This window comes from Rhinolophus ferrumequinum, chromosome 3 (genome assembly GCF_004115265.2).
Source record: "Rhinolophus ferrumequinum isolate MPI-CBG mRhiFer1 chromosome 3, mRhiFer1_v1.p, whole genome shotgun sequence".
NCBI lineage: Eukaryota > Metazoa > Chordata > Mammalia > Chiroptera > Rhinolophidae > Rhinolophus > Rhinolophus ferrumequinum.
Window position 1 is genome coordinate 12510158 of NC_046286.1, and position 20378 is coordinate 12530535.

Genomic DNA, 20378 nt, shown 5'->3' on the forward strand with positions numbered 1-20378 from the left:
GAGCAAGCTGGATACACACCTCCTTCCCTCCCTGCGCGTTGTCAGAGCCAATCCTTCGGCGGCTCTTAGGTCGCGTGACTGGGGCACAGGCCCCGCCTCTTGGAGCCGTCAAAACAATTGCCTCGAGCGGAGGCCATGATGGATTTAAAGGGGCAGTACCGGCAGGGCGGCAGCCAGACCGACAGACGACGGGTGAGTCTTGAGAGTTCCTCTGAGGCTGAGGGTTGACGTCCCGCTACCTCTTATTCCCGCAATCTCAGACAGATGAACATACCCCTCTGACCAACCTCACACAACTCCAGACTCAAAAACTCCACCCCCCGCGATTCTTCCCGCCCCTCGGCGTCCAGACAGACAGACAGTCGCCTGCCCCGCCCCCTGCGCTACCAACTGATTCAGTGACCTCCGGATCGTCGGGCCATTGGGTCCTCGCCGGTGACGCCGACCTCGGTCGTCCACCTGTGCTTTTCCCCGTCGTCCCCGCCCATCTCACTCTATCCTCTCCCTGGGCCCCAAGGCAGGTCGACAGCCTGGGACAGTCCTCACCCGCTTACCAAGGCCCGGGAGACCAACTCCCAGCGCCGCGTTGCCCTGTGACCATGCAGCGTCTCAGTAGACCTGCCATTCTTCCCTGCATCATCGGGCGTCTGGGAGGCACCCTAAGGTGACTCTCAGAGCCTGCTAGTGGGTGAACGTAATTGAGCAAAGCCACGGAAGTGACTGAGCCTGGAATGACCTGGTCTTCCTCCTCACCCTTAACCAGACACGCCCCTTGCCGCAGGTCTCAGATCAAGTCTCAGTCCCTTGGGAGAAAATAGCTCCTCAGGCCTGGGTGAGAGGTTGGCTTGGGGAAGGAGGAGGGACGTTGGTCGTCTTTGAAAAACTGCAGGCAGGGGGAGGGAGAGGCTTTGCGCCAGATCTTCTGTGAAGTGGCCAGAGAAGGGGTGGGAACGCTAGACTTCTGGACTTCGGGCAGGGCAGCTCCTCCTGAGTCCTTGGGTACTGAACAGTTTCTTCCGGGCTCTGGCCTGAGTGCCACAGCCAAGGGCTCTGCTCTGTAAACAGGTAAGAAGACTTCAAAGATGAGAAACAAGGCCCTTTTGAGGAAATAGAAAGACAGCGTGAGGCTGGGAGGATGGAAAATCTGGGTTGAAGTCTAGTGTGGAAAGAGGTAGGGCTGACCAGGTTTGGAGATACCGAGCTTTGCCCAGTGGGTGACGCAGCCTGAAGACCTAGATAGAGCCTCTGGGGACCTTCTCATCTGGATCCTGCGATGAAGATTCCTGTTTTCTTCTTTTCTCTCTTTTCCCTAATTTAACTTTGGAACGTATTCCTTCCCTTTTTTGAAACCTCTGCACTATTTTCTGCATATTCCTGTCTGCTTTAACCTGGTTCCCTTTGCAGCTCTCCCTAAACACCCTCTGTGTTCCCTGCAGTGCTGTCTGATCGCCTGATTTCCTTTTCGAACCCAAGCTCTTGTCCACGTTTTCTGTTCTGTTCCTAAGTTCTAAATCCCTTTAGTTCTCAGGACCTTTGTTTCTTCTATTGTCTTTTTTCATTCAAGTTAATTCCTCTCCGTCTCTCTTTCCCACAACCGGAGCTTCTATTTAGTGTTGCAGGCTCCCTCCTCACTGGTTACTCTCTCTCCAATTAAACCACAGGGTCACCCATACTCTCTCTGGTCCCTTCACTCGGATCCCCACCACCTGTCTTTCTTATCTTTACCCCCACCTGAGCTCTGTTGTTTCTCCCTAGCCCCGGCACCGTCCCCCTGGCCAGGATGTCGGGCCTGGTGTTGGGGCAGCGGGATGAACCTGCGGGGCACCGTCTCAGCCAGGAGGAGATCCTGGGGAGCACTCGGCTGGTGAGCCAAGGGCTGGAGGCCCTCCACATTGAACACCAAGCTGTGCTGCAAAGCCTGTCCCATACCATCGAGTGTCTGGAGCAGGGAGGTCATGAAGAAGGGCTGGTGCATGAGAAAGCCCGGCAGCTGCGCCGTTCCATGGAAAACATCGAGCTGGGGCTGAGTGAGGCCCAGGTGAGAGGGAAGAGGTGGTGCCCATAGACGAGCAGTTGTCTGATTGGAGGTTTGGGGTCACTTGGGATCTCCTTGTCCTAGATGCCTACATTCCTTCGTGCATTCAGTAAATATGTGTTAAGCCCCTACTGTGTGCCAGGTACTACTCTTCTGGGCACTGGAGATACATCACTGAACACAACAGTGAAAAATCCTTGTCTTCTTGAAGCTTACTTACATTCTAGTTAGGGAGGCAGACCATACACAAATGAATAAGCAAATGATTCACTGTTTCAGAGGATAAAAATAAAGCAGGGAAGGGGATTAGGGAGTATGGAGAGAGGAGATGATTTTCGATAGGGTGGTCAAAAAAGGCTTCACTGAAGTGGTGACATTTGAGCAAAGGTTTGAAGGTGAGGGAATGAGTCATACAATAAATGGGGGGAGAGCATCCTAACTAGAGTGGACAGCAAGTGCAGAGGCCCTGAGCTGGAGCCTTCCCCGTGAGTTCAGTGAGGGGCTGCAGTAGAGTGAATGAGGGGAAGCAAAATAGAAAAGGAAGTTCTAGAGCTCATGGGATTGGGCGAGGGGGACAGATCATGTTAACTTTGCTTTTACTTTGAATGATATGGATGCTATTGGAATGTTTTGAGGAGAGGTGTGATGGGGTCTAACTTAACATTTTAAAAGGATCGTCTGGCTGCTGGGTTGAGAAGAGGCTCTAAGGGAGCCTCGAGGGCAGAAACAGGGAGGCCAGTGAGAAGGCCGTTGTATAGTAATCTAGGTAGCAATTGATGGTGGCTTGGCCCAGGGTGGTGACCACAGAGCTGGTGAGAAATTGGATTCAGGGTATCTTTTGACGGTAGAGCCATTGCCCCCCGCCCCATTTTCTGGCGCCCACTCATCTTGTGTCTCCCGGTAGGCTCCCCTCCTGCCTATCCCTGAACACCCAGACAGCGTCTGGTGCTCAGAGGATGTATGCATCTAGGTGATGCTGGCTTTGGCTGGCCACCTGAGCACGGTGGAGTCGGAGAAACAGAAGCTGCGGGCTCAGGTACGGCGGCTATGCCAGGAGAACCAGTGGCTCCGGGATGAGCTTGCAGGCACCCAGCAGCGGCTACAGCACAGCGAGCAGGCCGTGGCACAGCTGGAGGAGGAAAAGAAGCACCTGGAGTTCCTGGGGCAGCTGCGGCAGTACGACGAAGATGGGCACACCACGGTAAGCATACACGGGCAACGCTGGCTGGGGGGCGGACAGCTGGGAGTCACCACACACAGGGGACAATTGCTCCATCATCTGCAGGGGCCAGGAGTATGGCTCAACCTGCTCCCACCTGGCATAATCCAGGTCCTGACCCCAACTCCAGATGATAGCCAGGGGGAAACAATATTCACGTATTCCACTAACATGTAATGTCATGACTATTCCATATACCAGGCACTGGGGACTCCATGGGGGATGCAACAGTGAAAAAGGCAGACAGAGTTCCTGCACTCACAATTATAGGTTTGTGGAAGGGGAGACAGATAAGCACTTAGCCGATTCTAATCCAGAATCCTAAGTGCTACAATTAGGGAAAGCGTAGCCCCGTTGAGCAAGACTCTCCTAAAATCTGCTCTCAAGATGTGTGAAATTTAACCTCACTCAACAGGCACGTCTGTATCTCTGTGGCTTTAAGCAGTTCAGGAAGATGTGTGTAGGGGAGGTGTGAAGAACTGAAAAAGAGAGTGCCGGCTTTTTTAGCTTATAATGCAGCTGCAGGGACGAGGCGTACCCATGAGAACACATACCTGACAATGCAAAGCAGCAGGTGCTCAGTGTTGGGTGAGGGGTTCAGTCACTGTGGGAGGAATTCCAAGGAGACAGGTTCCTGGGGGCTGGAATGTTCTGAAAGATTCACAGAGGAGGTGGGGTATAGATATGGGTAAGATTTAGGTTGGATTTTTTTTTATTTTTATTTGAATGGATTAGGAGTTGGGATGGATTTTGATGGATGATGAGGTAAAGGGAGGAACTTTCTAGGCCGGAGAGGGGTTTCGGGGGATGTCATAGATAAAGCTCCAGGGCTGGGAAGCTGGTCTATCCCTAGGAAAGTGGAGTAATGTGCACGGGACACATTGGCAAAGCTGGGCAGGAGGGCTGGAGGTGTTTGTGCAGGGCTGCCATGCCTGGTGGGCACAGCAGATTTGCCCAGTGTGGAAGTAGGTTAGACAGCGAGGGCTGGACACTAAGTCCAGCGTGAGCAGTGGTAGGTGATGGCACAAGGTTGAGCTAGACACTTGGGTACGTGTCAGTAAGATCAGACACGCTCCCTGCCCTCGGGAGAGACAGGACAGACGTATAATCAGTGTAAACGCAGGGCTATAATTATGAGTCGAGGGGGGAGAGAGGTGGAGGCTGGAGAATGAAGGTGCTTAGGAAGGAAACTCTCAATGGAAGGAAAAGTCATGAGATTTACAAACAAGAGAGGCCTGAGCTTGGTGAGACAGATACTGGCCTTCCCGGGGGCGGGCCCATGAACAAAGGTCTTCTCCTGGGCCCCCCTATCAAGGATTTCATGGTTTAGAGGGGCCCTGAAGAGGTGACTATGGATCTTGGCCCAGACGTCCTGCTGCTTCCTTTCTAGGAGGAGAAGGAGGGCAATGCCACCAAGGATTCCCTGGATGACCTCTTCCCCAACGAGGAGGAAGAAGACGCCAGCAATGGCTGTGAGTCTGTCTCTGGAGTTGGAGGGTGAAGAGGGGCATCAGGAGTCTGGTCCCAGCTGTGCCTGCCCGCCCCAACACACACACACACACACACACACACACACACACACCCCCATCCAGAAAAGAGGTTCTCCACTTCCTTTGGAGATGGGGCAGAGACTAGACTAGTACTTTGATTTTCCTCAGCCTCCCCCTTATTCCTCAATGTATTTTTTCTGTTTTTTTTTTTTGGTTTGTTTGTTTTTTAATTTTTATTGGGGAATGTTGGGGAACAGTATATTTTTCCAGGACCCATCAGCTCCAAGTCAAGTCATTGTTTTCAATCTAGTTGTGGAGGGCGCAGCTCACAGTGGCCCATGTGGGGATCGAGCTGGCGACCTTGTTGTTAAGAGCATGGGCTCTAACCAACTGAGCTAACCGGCCACCCCATTGACATTTATTAAACACTTAATGTGTGCCAGGTACTGTGCTAGGCACTAGGGGTACCGAGATGAGAACGACGTGGGTCTCGCGAGTAAGGAGTTCCCAGCTGAGAGGGAGAATGACCCTAGAGTGGAAGAGCATGAGCTCCTGAAGGGAAAGAACCAGGTCTTTCTTATCTCTGTCTCCCTGGCCCAGCCCCTGGCCCATGCTCATTGAGTAAATGTAGAGTGAACGCATTACTGCACGAACAAATGGGGTTGTGCTGGGCATAGGCGCAAGAGAGTCGGCAAAGGGAAGCAGTTGAGGCAGGTCTCCAGAGAGAGAGCCTGGCAAGGGGACAGGTGCAGGCATGGAGCAGGCGTGCGAAGGGCAGGCAGCAACGGAGAGAGGAAGAGTCCCCTGAGGAAATCTCCTATTCATTTTCTGGGATGGTTTAGTGTCACGTGGCCAGGGCGCCCAGCACAGCGGATATGAGATCCCAGCCAGGTTACGGACACTACACAACTTGGTGATCCAGTATGCAGCCCAGGGTCGCTATGAGGTGGCCGTGCCGCTCTGCAAGCAGGCACTGGAGGATCTGGAGCGCACATCCGGCCGCGGCCACCCCGATGTTGCAACCATGCTCAACATCCTTGCTTTGGTGTATAGGTGAGTACTGCCCTCCTTCTTGCCACATACCTGTCTACGGATTCCCACCTTGATCCGCCTTTGGCTCCCGTTCCTCCTCTTTCCTCCTCTCCACTGGGTACCTCTTCTCCCTGCTGGGCCTCCCAGGTGTATGCCACTGGGGGCTTTCTCGTGTACCAGAACTTGCATTCTTTCCATACCTGAGCCCTTGACCTCAGAACATACTCATTTCTCAGGCTTTCCCAGTCTTTTTTCTGGGGAGGGTCTCTTTCTCTCTGTTTCTGTCTCGTGTCCAATAACTCGTGGCCGCCTCTTGGCATGGCATTGTTCTACATCCAATATGGCTGTGCTCGTGAACCCTACTCACTCCTCCCACAGGCTTCCTGTCTCCTCATGGGGGTCCCCTACATGTATCTCAGTCCTCCCCAAGGAAAGGAGGGAAGGAGATGGCTTAGGGGTAGACTTCAGGGTAAACCCTTGTCACTTTTGTCCTCTTCCAGGGACCAGAATAAGTATAAGGAAGCTGCCCACCTGCTGAATGATGCCCTCAGCATCCGGGAGAGCACCCTGGGCCAGGACCACCCTGCTGTCAGTATTCCTTGCACCCCTTGCCCCATGCTCTATGGCCTCTCAGCTTGTCTATCCACTGCCCTCCGCCCAGTCTCTGGGGCTGCTCAGGAAGGAGACACGAGGATTCCTTTCTTCCAGGCACTGTCCACTGAGCCCAGTGGTTCTCAACTCTAAGATCCAATGATTCCCTATAATGAATGTTTTTCTGAAACTTAAGTCATAGATACTCTAACCTACCTACACATATAATTTCCAAAGGGTTGAAAGATACCTTATTAATGTAAAAGAGAAACAAGAAAAGTGATTTATAATAAAATAATATATATAATACATTAAAATAAAAGTACGATATAATAACAGTTGTAGTATTGAGTACAACTCTGCTAGCAGATGTAATATAGTAGTCTGATATATAGTGAATAACTTTAGATTTAGAAGAAGTAAGACCAGTAAGCCAGAAATACTAAAAAAATGACAGAGCAGAATACAAAATTAAAATCCAGTGTTAGAATAGGTAATGATAGACCAGATTTATTTGTATATGATAAGAGAAAGAGAGAAATAACTAAGGATAGCATGCCAAGACAAACGATAGACGGTCAAAGTGGAGAAAATGAAAAATAAGGTATTTTTGAAAATGAGCTAACTGTGTGCAAATAATTCCCTATGTTATGATATGTGATAGGCAGGGATGATGTCTCATCAAGAAAACATAACTCCTGTCTTGATATCCTACCAAGTGTCAAAGCTCAAATTCAGTGTTTGAATGTCTGGCAGAACATTCGGAACTTGGCAGAGCTGTCCCACCCCGGCATACCATCTGTGGCATCTTTGCCTCCCCAAAGGAATAGTGCCCCCAATTTTCATGGTAACCAAAAAACAAAAAACAAAAAAACAAAAACAAAGAAACAAAAAACCCACCTCCAGAAATGTCTAAAAATGCCCCTAGAGGGCGATACCACCCCCATGGAGAACCTCAGAGCCATCCAGTTCAGCAGTTAGTTTCCCCTCCCCTGCCTCTGGCTAGGGTGGCAGAGAGGCCCTTTCTCTTGGGGTTGTGCATCGTGGGGGAGGACCTCCAAGTCTCAAGGTGTTTGAAAGCACCAGCCTCTGAGAGGACAGGCCTGTCTCCCTAGGTGGCTGCCACACTCAACAATCTGGCTGTGCTCTATGGCAAAAGGGGCAAATACAAGGAGGCGGAGCCACTGTGCCAGCGGGCACTGGAGATCCGAGAAAAGGTACCCACGTCCACCCCATTCTTCCCTACTGCTGTGACCCCTCCTCCACCGTCTCTTCTGGCTTACTCTTCTCCCTCATTTCCTTATTTCTCATCCCCCCTTCTCTGCCTTGCTCCCTCTCCCGTCATTCCCTTTCCTCTGTTCCCTGCAGGTATGTGTGCGTGTGTGCACACGTAGCTCTGTGCACACACATGCACACACAATGACAGGCATCTCTCACTCCTCTGCTCCCTTCAGGTCCTGGGCACTGATCACCCAGATGTGGCCAAGCAGCTGAACAACCTGGCCCTGCTGTGCCAAAACCAGGGCAAGTATGAGGCCGTGGAACGCTATTACCAGCGGGCGCTGGCCATCTATGAGGGGCAGCTGGGGCCGGACAACCCTAACGTAGCCCGGACCAAGAACAACCTGGTAAGGGAGGAAGGGGCAAAGTCGATGGAAGGAGGGGAAGGTCTGGTACACTAACCCCATTGCCTTTGCGCTCGTCTCTGGGGCTACCTTTGGGGCTGAGGGATCTGCTTCACTTCAGTGGGAAGGCAAAAATTCCATAGCCTTTCTAGAGGGGAGGGGGAACCCTCTTGACCCTGCAACTAGAAAAGGAGGTGTGAGGAAGATCTCTGGGGAAAGGCATAAAGAGACCAAGAAGTGGAAATCCCGGAGCCTGGCCGAGACCTTGTCTTCATGTCTTGCTCCTGTGCTTTTGCCTCCCTGCCCCCAGGCTTCCTGTTACCTGAAACAGGGCAAGTACGCTGAGGCTGAAACGCTCTACAAAGAGATCCTGACCCGTGCCCACGTGCAAGAGTTTGGATCTGTGGATGGTAAGCGGTGAGGGCCTGGAGAGGGAGCTGCAGGGAGGAAAAGAAATACAGACTGAAGGTGGGGGGTGAGGCCACCGTGGTTCTCAGGGGGAGCCAGACCCCTTTAGTCAAGCCCTGTGGGCCTCTGGGTCCTGGTTCCCCCCATACTGTCCAGCTCACTTCTCTAACCTTGCCACTCCATCCCATGTATCACCCCCAGATGACCACAAGCCCATCTGGATGCATGCAGAGGAGCGGGAGGAAATGAGCAAAGTGAGTGGGGGGGTGCAGCCTGGGGAGCCCGAGGCTACCAGGGCTTTTGTCGTACTCCTCGCACTCGCCCAGCTCCTCACTTCCCACCCAAGCACCAGCCCCGGTGCCTTCCGTCACCCAGCCTGCACCCTAGCCCAGTGTTGACTTGTGCCCCAGCATCTCTGTACACTCACCTCCGGCTTCCCCTACCCCTCTGTCCTCCTGCAGAGCCAGCAACGTGAGGGTGGCACACCCTACGCTGAGTACGGCGGCTGGTACAAGGCCTGCAAAGTGAGCAGGTGAGCTGCCAGGAAGAAGCTGGCTTGGCCTCTGATGCGCTCCACCCAAGCCCTGATCCTGGCCTCCCGGACCTTTTCCCTTCTTCCCTTTGACCTTCCCTCAGCCTTAGCTCTGTCTCTCTCCTGTTTCTTTCCTAAACCCATCCTCACTTCCTTCCCTGTTCTCACCCCCCTCAGCCCCACAGTGAACACCACTCTGAGAAACTTAGGAGCTCTGTACAGGCGCCAGGGAAAGCTGGAGGCCGCTGAGACCCTGGAGGAATGTGCCCAGCGTTCCCGGAAACAGGTCAGAGACCAGGAAGGGAAGTGGGTCCCGAAGGAAGTGCCCTGGGAACAGGGGCCCACTGAGGCTTCCTGTGAGCCTCCTCTGCAGGAGGAGGGGCTAAGGAGGAAGACCTGGAGAGGAAGGTGAGACACTCTCCTGGTGGTCGTGGCTGTTGTTAAGTGTGTTCTTAGCCCCACCTGCCATTTGTGGTCAGAACTCCAAGTTCACTAAATGGGACTGTTAAAAGGGAAGCCCTGCCCGTTCACAAACTGGAGGCTCCACTGAGGAGGGGCGTGGGTGAGGGGGTTGAGGTGGAGGGGAGCCCTATGTCAGAGTTTCTCAAATTGTGGGTCTTAGCTCATCCGTTGGGTTGTGAAATCAATTTAGTGTGGGTCATGGCTAAAAATATATGTGACCTATATGTAGGAATGCATTGCAAATAGAAAAGGTGAGTATCGTTCCAGTACGTGTATCGATATACAGGTACATCACAGAGAAAAATGCCTTCCTGTTGCAGATGGTGAAGAAAAGCTTGAGAGCCCCATCCTGAGACGTTTGAGGAGTACAAAGTCGCAACCTCTTCCTTTTCCTTTCAGGGCACTGATCCTATCAGCCAGACCAAGGTGGTCGAGCTGCTTGGGGAGGGTGACAGTGGAAGGACCTCCCAGGAGGGTCCTGGGAGCAGCGTGAAATTTGAAAGAGGCGAAGAAGCCTCTGTGGCTGTGGAGTGGTCAGGGGTGAGTCTGATTATTGCCCCTCGATCTCTCCTGCCCCCTCCTGCAGGTGGTGGTGAGAAGCTTGGAACCTGTCCATGTAGGATATGATAATATATTGTCCCCACTCCAATCCAGTTATCCCATCACTCTCAGGGGGATCTCTGGGAGCCAGCTAGTAACACCACTCTCATCTTTAGTCACTGGGCTTTGTGGGGAGGGTGTGTGCGTGCAGAATAAATGTCAGGAGTAGACTCAGCAGCCAGTCTGCATGGCATCCCCTTAGCTTGTTCCCCGTCCCTCTCCACCAGGATGGCAGCGGGACCCTACAGAGGAGTAGCTCTCTGGGGAAGCTCAAAGACGTGCTTCGTAGAAGCAGTGAACTCCTGGTGAGAAAGCTCCAGGGAACGGAGCCTCGGTCCTCCAGGTACAGTGAGACTGAGATATGGCAAAGCAGGCGAGTAAACCCTGGCCTCCAACTCCCCATGGCTCCTCGACTCTGGAGGAGAAGTGTCTTGGAGAGAATCATGGAGAAGTTCAATGGCATGGTCATGGAGAGAGTTCAGGAAAAATGGGTGCCCCAGTTGGGGAGAAAGATGCCTGAGGAGATGCTATTAACCAATGAAAACAAGAATGTGTGTGTGTGTGTGTGTGTGTGTGTGTGTGTGTGTGTTGGGGGGGCGGGCGGCGGGGGGTTGATGGTGAGGAGGCAGTGATTTGGTTTTGCACAGCAGGCCCACCGCTTTAGGGCCACTCCAGGGAAGTTAAGAGACCTCAAATCTTTCTTTTCCATCGTAGCAGCAACATGAAGCGGGCAGCCTCCTTAAACTATCTGAACCAACCCAGTGCAGCACCCCTCCAGGTGAGAGCAGTGCTGATGCGCATATTGGGGGGTGAGAAAGAAAGGACAGCCACAGAGCAAGCCCAGCTGGAGTTAGGGAAGAGGGCAGAGCGCAGAGGCGAGGCGTCTGGGATGAAGACTCCAGCTAGGGAATTGGAGTTGGCAGATGGAATCAGGCAGACAGCTTGTTGGGGGTGGTGACTGTGAAGGGACAGTTCCAGGCTAGAGATAGTAGCAAATAAATTAATCAGGAGGGGGACAGGAATTGATGTCCTCTAAACTGGTACTTTGGAATTAGGAATAATTGAGGAATGATTTGGGGATTCTCATTGCTCTTCCTCCTGCAGCCACCATACACCTCACCTTGGGGACTCAGTAGCAAAGGAGACGGGGAAAAAGAAAAAGAGTATTCAATCATCTCCATTTGAGAAAAACAGTAATGCAGTTTTAATAGGAAATGATCATTTGTATCAACACATTCAAAGTATATTGCCAATATTCATGTGGCTCTTCCAGGTTATTTTCTCCACCAGATTGTGGCCTTCTGGAAAATCCTAGTAAAGTCTAAACAAAGCCCCGGAGCTTGGGGTTGAGGTTACAGGCTCCGTCCTAGGTCCAGAGATGCAGCCATGAGATGGACAGACTCCAGGGGACAGACAGTCTTTGGGAGGCTGATGGCATCTGTTGTCTGTTACAGGTCTCCCGGGGCCTCAGTGCCAGTACTATAAACCTCTCTTCAAGCAGCTGACATTCAACCTACCCCCCAAGTCTGCTGGGTCCCCCCCACAGTCCTCACAGCATTCCCTACTGCTCCTGGCTCTTCCAACCCCAAGGTGGGACAGTGAAGGGGGAGCAGTTAACCAGAAGATTGCTGCTGCCCTTAGGGTCTCAGCTCCCTCCTCAGGAATTCCCGCTCAAGAAGGCCTCAGGACATCTTCTCCCTACCCTGTGGTCCTCTCGCGTAGCTAGCTCTGAGGCCCCCAAGGTGGGTAAGGAGCAGGTATGCACCTCAGAGACGCAGCCTGCGTCTGTCAGAGGCTTTTCTGTCAGAAGGTTTAGGGCTGGCCAGACAAGCTGCTTTGCCCTAGCCTCTCTTGTTCCCTCTGCTGCCTCACTTCTGGTCCACGTATTTCACTTTTCTTGAATAAAAGAATCAGGTAACCATTCTGCCACTTGAGTCCTGACTGAAGAGGGTAGGAAGCAAGGGTTGTGTTGGGGCCCTTCACAGAAGGCTGAGGGGCAGTGATGGATGGGGCAACAGGAGGAGTGTTGATTCTTGGATCTCTCCTCTCTTCCTTCCCCTGTTTGTATCCTCTCCAACAGGGCCTGCAGGAAGGCATCTGGGGGGTGGGGGAGGAGGCCCACAACCCAAGGAGAAGGTGCTGTGGACCGGGTTGTTAGGGACATGTGGTGGCCATGTGGCAGGACCCTGGAGTCCTGGCGCCACTGCTCCCGGCCTGTGAGGCCCTCTGTGGCTGCCCCTCCTCCTCCCAGCTGCTTGGGGGGAAGGGAGCTCTAAGCAGCCCTGGGGGGCCCTCCGGAGCCAGAGGGGGACGAGGCACTTACTATCCATCCCCACGCAGCATATCCTGGAGGCCTGAGCAGCAGCTGGGGCCCATCTTCTAAAGCTTGACTCCTCCTGACCCGCCTCCTACACCCCTTGCTGCTTTCACAACAAAGAAAGAATGTGGGGGTGGTGGCGCTGGGGGTGGGGGGTGCCTGGAACAAGGGCTGCGCTGGGCCTCCCCACAGCTGGAGACTTGGCCATGCCCTGACACAGCCCAGACTGCCTGGAGATGGACTTGGGATGAATTTGTCAGTTTAACAGCCTTCAGCCGGGCGTTCCGAGTCCCGTCTGTTTCTACCTTTGGGTTCACATTGGTCCAGAGCCAAACCAGACTCCAGCCGTGCACGGTTCCCTCACTTCTCCAGGCTACAGCTGTCCTGGGCGTCCACAGTATTCCCAGGTTCCCTTGCTTGGGGAACACCAAGGACAACCTAATGTTCTAGGTCTCCCCCTCAGGACTTCAGGTTGCTGAGAAGTGAGCCCGAGTCCACCGTTTCCCCTCCCACCCCGAGAACTTGGGGGAACTGCTGGTCCGAAGCCCCAGGAAAGCCCAGAACGGACCATCCTCCCCCGGGGCCACGGAATCGCAAAAGTCACTTTGGTTCCCCCGAGTTCCTGCAGATGAGGCGGTCGGCACAGCCTACCTACACTACCTTGTTCAGGTCCCCCCACACTGCCCGGCGCCTCCCTCTGTCCCGGATCCATCTTCAGACCCCTCCCCCAACTGCGAGCTCCTCCCCGCCACGACGGGGAGGGGGCGTCGTGGGGGCGGGGCTCCGCGCAGCGGCCGGCGGGGAGGGGGCGTCGCTGGGCGGGGCTTGGCGGCGGCAGCGGCGGCGGCGGCGCGCAAGGACTCGGAGGTACCGGGCGCGCGCGGCTTCGGCTGGGGACGCCTCAGGCTCCGGCTGCGGCTGCTTGCAGCGGCGCCCGCGCTCCGGTGCGCTCGGCCTCTTGGGCCCGCCGCGGAGCGCAGTCTGCGCGCCCGCCGTGCGCCCGCCGGCTCCCTTCCCCGAGCCAGCAGTGATGGGAGCTGTGCGGGGACCCCCGAACTGCCCCCGCCGGCTGCCTCTGCTCAGCGTCCTGCTGCTGCCGCTGCTGGGCGGTGAGTCCCGCGGAGCTGGGGGAGCGGGGCTCGCGAGCGCGGGAGCCCCCCGGGCACAGGGGGACACCGGGGAGGTGGGCTGGGGAGGCTGAGAGGGGAAGACACCCTGGAGTGGTGGAGAGCTTGGCTGGGGGGGCGAGGTCCCGGCGGCTGGGAGGTGGCGAAGCCCTCGCGGACTGGGTCGGAGCCCTTCTCCCACCCACACCCACGAGGACGCGTTCCCAGTCTCTACAGAGTTTTCCCAGCCCGAGCGGAGAGTTTTGCTCGGGAGCTGCCGGGAATTGCCGGCGCCCGGGCCCTGGTGGGGAGTTGCTTTTCAGGAGAGAAAGAACTACCCCCTACCTCCAGTTAGGGGGGTGCAGTGAGGTGGCTGGCGGTGGGGGAGCCCGAGTCCCTCGCGCTGGCTCAACCCAGGTGAGGGAGGCCGGCCTGGGACCGGATGCTGGACCGACCTGAGGCGCTCGGTGCGCGGAGCTTTGTTACCTACGCCGGCCGGACGCTCCCGGCTTCCCTCTTCCAAGTTCCTGGGCTAAGCTGGGACCCCTGATGGCCCTGCTGGTGAGGGCGGAAGAAGGGAAGAATTAGGGGCCGCCCCATCTCCTCTGGCTCCTGGGCCCGAGCCCACTCCCTGCTAGGGTCGAATCTGGGGAACGGAGTCCCAGGCTGTCGCGGTGACTAATGTGTGAAGGCCGCTGCCAAAATCAGGCATGGCTGGCCTGCAAAGGTGTGGACTGGGTTTGTTCTGCTCCTTCCTGGATTTCCATCCTGTGTCTCCTCAGCGAGGAAAGAACATTTTACTATTTACGGGCAGTTCATTCTGCCTTTTCTTTGGGGGGGGGTGCTTAGCATTTTGATGAGGGTGTGGCCTGAATCTCCAGGACAGATAGGACACCCCCCCCTTCCCGCCTTTATTTCCTGACTGGATCACACCTGAGTCACCACTGAGTTGTTGAAGTGCTTTAAAGGAAAGAACCAAGCTAACCTCACGCCATGGACTGGAAATATAACCCCCATCTTCCCACCACCCCCACCCCGCCAAAAAAAAAAAAACCCCGCAAAAATCTTTGATGATGATTGCGGCAGTAGCCCTCTCTGGGGGAACCCTGCCTAGGGGACCTTGGTCCTAGCTTATCACTTTCCTCCTTGAAGAGTGGCCATGGGGAAGGTGAGGGTAGAGAATTGCCTTTTCTGACATCTCCCCGGCCTGCCAGCTGTTGAGGGGTTTTGGTGCTGATGGAATCAACATCCCCCCCCACCCCTAGTTGTAAAAGGATAGGTAATTGGAACCCAGGACTCCAAGGTAAGAACAGGCTCCAGGGATTTGTAGGAGGTGTTCCTGGAGCGGCCCTGTGTTCCTTGTGATGTGCGGGGTGGTTATTGCTCGTGGCAGAACCCACATCTGCTCCCAGAGGAAGTCATGGATGGAAGTTTTTTGCGCAGCCAGGATTGAGGCCCAGCCATATGGGCGAGCAGCCTGAGTTCACAGGCTTACTAGGGCGGCTGGCTGTTTGGGGTTCGGGGTTTGGGTCGCTCACTCTGGCTGTGTTCGCTGCTGATGTTTAGAGTGCTGGAGTCGAGGGGGGAAATTCTGGTGGAGACGGAGCTCTTGTTCAACAAATGCTAAATTCCTTTCCTGAGAAGATGACTCTTGATGTTAATCGATGTTAATCTGGTGACGGGTGTGTAGCGGAGGGGGGTGGCTCCTGGTGGGGGAGTTAGGGCAGGCAGAGGGCTTGGGACCGGAGGTCTGGAATCTCCTCTGAGGGTGGGGAAGTGTCTGTGCTCAACAAAGGAACATTTTAATGAGAGCCTTAAATCAGTTCCACCAAATGCGCCTTGGTGTGGAACCTGTCCATGTGCTTTAACCATTTCAGCCGGGTTGAGGCGCCTGCTGTCTTCCAGTGAAATCCAGGCACTCAACCCACCCCCAGCCGGCGTGACTTCAGGGGGCAACGATTTTAAAATAGATTCAGTAGATTTTTCCATCTCATTGTTTGTGTAATTAACTGGAGTTGTAGTGAGACCCTGCTGTTAATAAGCCTGGAGTAAGGGACCTTAGGCTGGCTCGGTTTGTGGATTAGACCATTTTGAAGTTTGGGTAATTATGCTGTAAATGGCTGAGCAACTTTCCAAGCTTGGAGATCCCCGTTGTGATAAATACGATGGTGGAGGAGAGGGTGAAACCTGGGATTGTGAGCCCGGACCGCTTGAATGGTCAGTTGTGGTCACTCCCCATCCCCGTCCCCATACCTCACTCTGGGTTCTTTCCTCCAGGCTCTTCTTTCTTTGGGGGAAATAAAGTCACATTCTGAGAGAGGCTGTTCTGCGGATTCCTTGAGGCTCTGCAGCCTGTAATTCAGGCCCAGGAGTTTGCTTTTATCAGTGATGGGCTTTCTCAGATGTTGGGAGGTACAGTGGGAGGGCAGGGGTGATCTCTGCACTTTGCTCGCCAAAGGATCTAGTCAAACTCCTGGCAGCTGAGAGCAGGGTTGAGTGGTGGAGACGAAGTGTTTGGCAAAACAGCAACTCCAACTCCTGGACAGGCCCTGTGCAGCCTTGGGCAAATTTCTTGACCTCACAGTTGGCCTCCTCTGTAAAGAGACTTACTTCCTGGAGTTGTGCTGAGGATTAAAATGTAATGAAGGGCCCCTTTCTTATTCTTTCCTCTCCTGTGGTGCGCTTCCAACATACCTTTCCAGCTTTACAATCATCCCCAACAATAAACATTTTCTACCTATTGGAACCCTCCCTTCCAGCCCAACTAGTTTCTTTCCCATCCCCTACGACATATATGGTTTCTCAGACCTTTCTTTCCTCGCTGGCCGGTACCCCTGTAGGGACTGTCTCCCCATCTCTTTTGCCCAGTGCCACCTCCACTGCCTCCTCCAAGCTGTCCTATCTGTCATGTCAGAAAGCAAACGCCTGGAAAACTTCTGGACTCTTAGGACACCTTCCATATTTATGCCTAGTTGGGTCTAAACTTACAGAGGGGCTCTGCCTGTAGAATTAAGGCCAGTATCTTATTTATAATGGGTCCTTATCGAGGTTTGTTGAAAGGTGAATGAACCTTTTGGGTAGAGGGCAAAGGTAAGCAGCCCCATTGCCCCCAAAAGGCATTGGGGGTGTTTGGTGTCCTCACCAGCTTCTCTGGGTCGGGGTGGCCTGTTCCTCCCTGTGCCTGCTCTACGTCACCCAATCAAGGGACCAACTTTTCTGTCCCCGTTTCTGGGCTATCTGTTCTTTGTGGCGCGTTTTTGAGTTTTCCATATGGCAGGGCTTCTGGCCTTCTCCAAGAGTTCTGGGCGTGGGCAACCACCACTACGTATGAAGCTGGCCTGCCTGGAAAGGCCATAGCTTAAAAATCATGAATTGGGTGGGGGCCTCAGTTATCTACAACTTGCCATTGCCACTCAAAATAAGGTCCAAAGACAAGTGGCATCAGCATACCTTGGGAGCACGAATCAAAATCCCAATGTGCGTATTAACAAGCTCCCCAGCTGACTGCACCCCAACGTCCCAGAAGTCCTGTTCTAGGCATCTCGCCTTATACAGAAAATCCTATTGCCATAGGGCAAGTCAGGGACCCTGGATCTCACACCGTATTTGGAGACTGGCCGCAAATCATTTTGTTCCTGTGACCACTCTTCAGTGTGATGTGTGCACTTAAAAAAAATTGCCTCCCTTTGGGTTGAATTTGGATGAGATTCTGTCAGGAAGCTTGTCTATTAAATGTGTGACTCTAGAAGGTTTGCAACATTAAGTGTGACATTGAGTTGCTCTTAGAGACTCAGCTTTTCCTAGAGGAGCATGTGTCTCATTTTGTAATGAAAGCCGGTGGAGAACTTGGATTTGTTAGGCAGAAATTTGGTTGGAGGACGACTTTTCAGGAATACAGTTGGTTCCTAAAGGAAAGGGACGTCTCTGCTGGGCTTCTACAGTTGTCGTGTTGTTTGTTCAGTCTTTGGAGGATTTTGTATTTGGGAAGGAGGGGTTCGCGTGAGTTTGTGTTTAAGCCAGTACAGCTTCTGTGAGATTCATCTGGGGTGGAGGTGGGCCAGTTAAGACTCTGATTTTTGAGCCAAGAGCATTTTGGGGCCAGAGATTCTGTCTTTGGTGTTTTCCTGCTGGAAGAAAGGGTCATTAAACAGGGTTGGGTATCCTTGGCCCTCCTCCCTCAGCCTCCCTCTGCTCTCCCTAACCTCAGTAGCATGCATCTCTGCAGCTGTGCCCCTGGCACTACCCCTGGTAGAGCCACATGGTGGGGTTGCAGGCTCGGAGCCATGGCTGCTGGCGCCGGTTCTAACCTTGCCCTCCAGCTGCCAGCCTGCCTCTCTCCTCTCTTCCTGCTCTGGCCCCCCACCACCGGGTCCTTCTTTTGAGAGTGTGTGGAAGTTCTGCCGTGGTGGCTGGGTGAGAGTCCCATTTGGGGGTTCTCTGAGATCTCCGCTGAGTGCACATTCGGCCCTGCTGAGCCCCCTGCAGCTTTGGTGGAGCTGGCACAGGATCTGCTACAGCTAGCTAATCAGCGGTTTGAGGAAGCCCTCTGTAGTATGTCACTTTTTCCATCCTCTTTTCTTCTCTGCATTTAGGCCGTTTCCCTGCCAGTCATGCTCCACAAGTAGCAGTGGGGCAGGGAGGAAACTTCTTTGGAAAAGGGCAGATATCACCGGCGTGTTTCCCCTCTCGCTGCTGGGTTTGGGGTGGCCAAGCTCTTGCGTCCCTGTGAGACGAACCCTGATCGAATGCACAGGCGAGTGGAGTGCAGTCTCCCAGGGGTACTGCAGATCATAAGTTCCTGCCAGAAGCTTCGAGCTGTTACGATGAGCAGGATATGCACTTCCTGGTCTAGGGGTGTGTGTCACTTCTGGAAAACTGGGTCCTGATTATGAGTCACGTGTCAGGAAGATGGACATTTGTGTTTCTCAAAAATGTGGTCCAGAGACCAACGGGGAGGATAAGGATGGAGGGGCCAGTAACCAGAGGTACTGGTTAAAATTTGACTCACCTGGGTCCTACCGCAGACCTGCCCATCAAGATCGTTAGAGGAGGAGCCAGAAAATGTATTTTATTTTCTTATTTGTGAGATCATATTGTTAGTTTTTGAATAGCCGGTCCAGCCACAGAGTTCAAATCTCAAAAGGAAACTGCATTTTAAAAGAGCTTCCCAAGAGATTCTTATCTACACTCAAGTTTGAGAACCACTGGGTAGCCTCAAGGAGACTGTCAGCCTAAAGTGGGGGTGGGGTGATGAGAAAGGTTGGTGTTAATATCGAGGGGCGTAGGAAGGTCAGTTCAAAGTGTTGGAGGGTCATCCGCGCGTGACACTGTCTCAGGTGGAGCGGGAGGCAGGAAGGAGACAGGATGCAGAGATATGAATCAGATGAAGTATAATGAAAGGCATCATTTGGAACAGTGCTACAGAGAATAGAAGAACATTCCAGAATGTGTAGGACAGTAAGTCCACGAGGCAGGAGCAAATGGGAAGTGGAAAAGCTTCAGAGAGGAGAGATGGTTGACATTGCCAGTAGATGTAGGGTGCATACAGGCATTGGACCAGGGGTCTGAAAACTTGGCTGGTTCTTTTCTAAAATCACACACCTCAATGAGCCATAAAAGAAGAGAGGGGAGGGGTGGCCGGTTAGCTCAGTGGGTTAGACAAAAAGGTTGCTGGTTTGATCCCTACATGGGCTACAGTGAGCTGTGACCTCCTTTAAAAAAAAAAAAAAGGGAAGAGACGGCATCTCTCGTCCTGTGACACCTGCTTTTGTGTGTTTAGTCCTGCTTTTGTGTGTTTAGTCCTGGCTCAGTTGCTCCTAGCCACATGACCCTGAGCTGCTTCATTAACCTTTCCAAGCCTCAGTTTCCATCATTTCCTCAAAGCAAATGATAGCGATCCCTGCCTTGCCACCTGGTGCTCCCAGCTGGGAAGACAGTTGACCCAGGAAAGCAGCCCCTCTGGCTAGCCCTGAGGTCTGTTCTCCTGACCTTTTGTCTTCCTTTAAGGTGTCAGCCTTTCTGTCCAGTCCTCCGTCTCTGGAAGGGTTTGTGAGGGCTCAACAAAGTCCCTTTTGACTGGCAGCTTTAGATGTGGTTTCCTCATTCTAAGGCACAGATTTTCTAAATGGCTCTCAGTTTTCTAACAGCAGCTCAGAAATGTGGATACAGTCACTTTGCATTTCCTGGTGGGAATTCTTCCTCCCCTATCCCAACAGCAGCTTCTCCCCGGGGTGGTCAGTGCTGGCTCAAGGCCACCATCGCCCCCGGCTGACGTCCTTCCAGAGAGTAGGTAGTAAACTGTGCTCCTTGCAGCTTAGGCAGACTTTTATGTTACCCAGGGGAGGGGCTTCTGTCATCACGGGATGGCTGTAGGGTTTTCCCCAGTCAGTCATGCTGTGTAACTTGTGGGAACTTCTATCAGCGCCATGGAGGTTCCTGAGGAGCTGTGTGGTCTCCCTATGGGTGGTTCGGTGGTCAGAGTGGGCACTAGCATACACTGGCTCTCTTTTGGGGTGGTGGTGGTGGTGGGGGCAATGAGGAGAATGCCTGTCTGCTTTTGGGATTGCTAGCAAACTCCTCCAGTGCCTGTATTAGCAGTAGGCACCCTTCTTCCACGTGAATGCAGCCCTGCACCAGGACGCAGGGCTTTGGCTAGTGTAGCTCAGGCGGTATTTCAGTCGGTCAGACGTCTCGAACAGTCCAACATGGCTGTCGCGTTAGCGTGAGGGCCTTGCAGCTCGTGGCTCTTGGCTTCCCCGTTGATGACAGTGTGTCGGCTGCTAAGGTGCTTGAGGTGTCGCCTGTTCTGGGCGCCTTTTCCCGCCGTAGGTGGTAATGGATAGGGAAGGCTGGCTGAGTCTTCAGAGAAGAGGGGCTACTTGGTTTACTTGCCACTTCCTGAAGGAGCATCAGGCTTGCCTCTCTCCTGGGCACACCCCGTACAGTGTGTGGCATTCCCGAT

The 20378-nt window shown here is 53.6% G+C and overlaps 2 protein-coding genes across 5 annotated transcripts in view; both read left to right on the forward strand.

The window, feature by feature from the left end:
• Positions 1-32: 32 nt before the first annotated feature.
• Positions 33-11918, forward strand: KLC4 (kinesin light chain 4). 4 transcript variants are annotated; one of them, XM_033095674.1, is made up of 16 exons: positions 33-192; positions 1756-2038; positions 3006-3236; positions 4645-4726; positions 5587-5797; positions 6277-6364; positions 7483-7584; positions 7822-7995; positions 8303-8402; positions 8602-8654; positions 8862-8932; positions 9110-9218; positions 9794-9934; positions 10222-10337; positions 10709-10772; positions 11449-11918. In XM_033095674.1, exons 2-16 carry the CDS (start codon positions 1781-1783, stop codon positions 11497-11499), a joined length of 1851 nt encoding a protein of 616 aa, XP_032951565.1. In that variant the 5' UTR covers positions 33-192; positions 1756-1780; the 3' UTR covers positions 11500-11918. The 4 variants fall into 4 exon arrangements, with proteins under 4 accessions (XP_032951565.1, XP_032951546.1, XP_032951574.1 ...); XM_033095655.1 differs by lacking the exon at positions 33-192 and adding an exon at positions 564-781; XM_033095683.1 differs by lacking the exon at positions 33-192 and adding an exon at positions 565-832.
• A 1256-nt stretch (positions 11919-13174) lies between these two features.
• Positions 13175-20378, forward strand: part of PTK7 (protein tyrosine kinase 7 (inactive)) — a 58041-nt gene continuing 50837 nt past the window's right edge. Inside the window, exon 1 of the mRNA XM_033102898.1 lies at positions 13175-13420. Coding sequence (XP_032958789.1) covers positions 13342-13420 — 79 coding nt within the window. The 5' untranslated portion in view covers positions 13175-13341. The remainder of the gene's footprint in view (positions 13421-20378) is intronic.

Coding starts and splice junctions, on each gene's coding strand:
- KLC4 (XM_033095655.1), top strand. CDS start 732: ATGACCTGGTCTTCCTCCTCACCCTTAACCAGACACGCCCCTTGCCGC. Junction 7,996..8,302: donor CCCGGACCAAGAACAACCTG/GTAAGGGAGGAA, acceptor CCCTGCCCCCAG/GCTTCCTGTTACCTGAAACA. Junction 9,219..9,793: donor CCCAGCGTTCCCGGAAACAG/GTCAGAGACCAG, acceptor TTTTCCTTTCAG/GGCACTGATCCTATCAGCCA.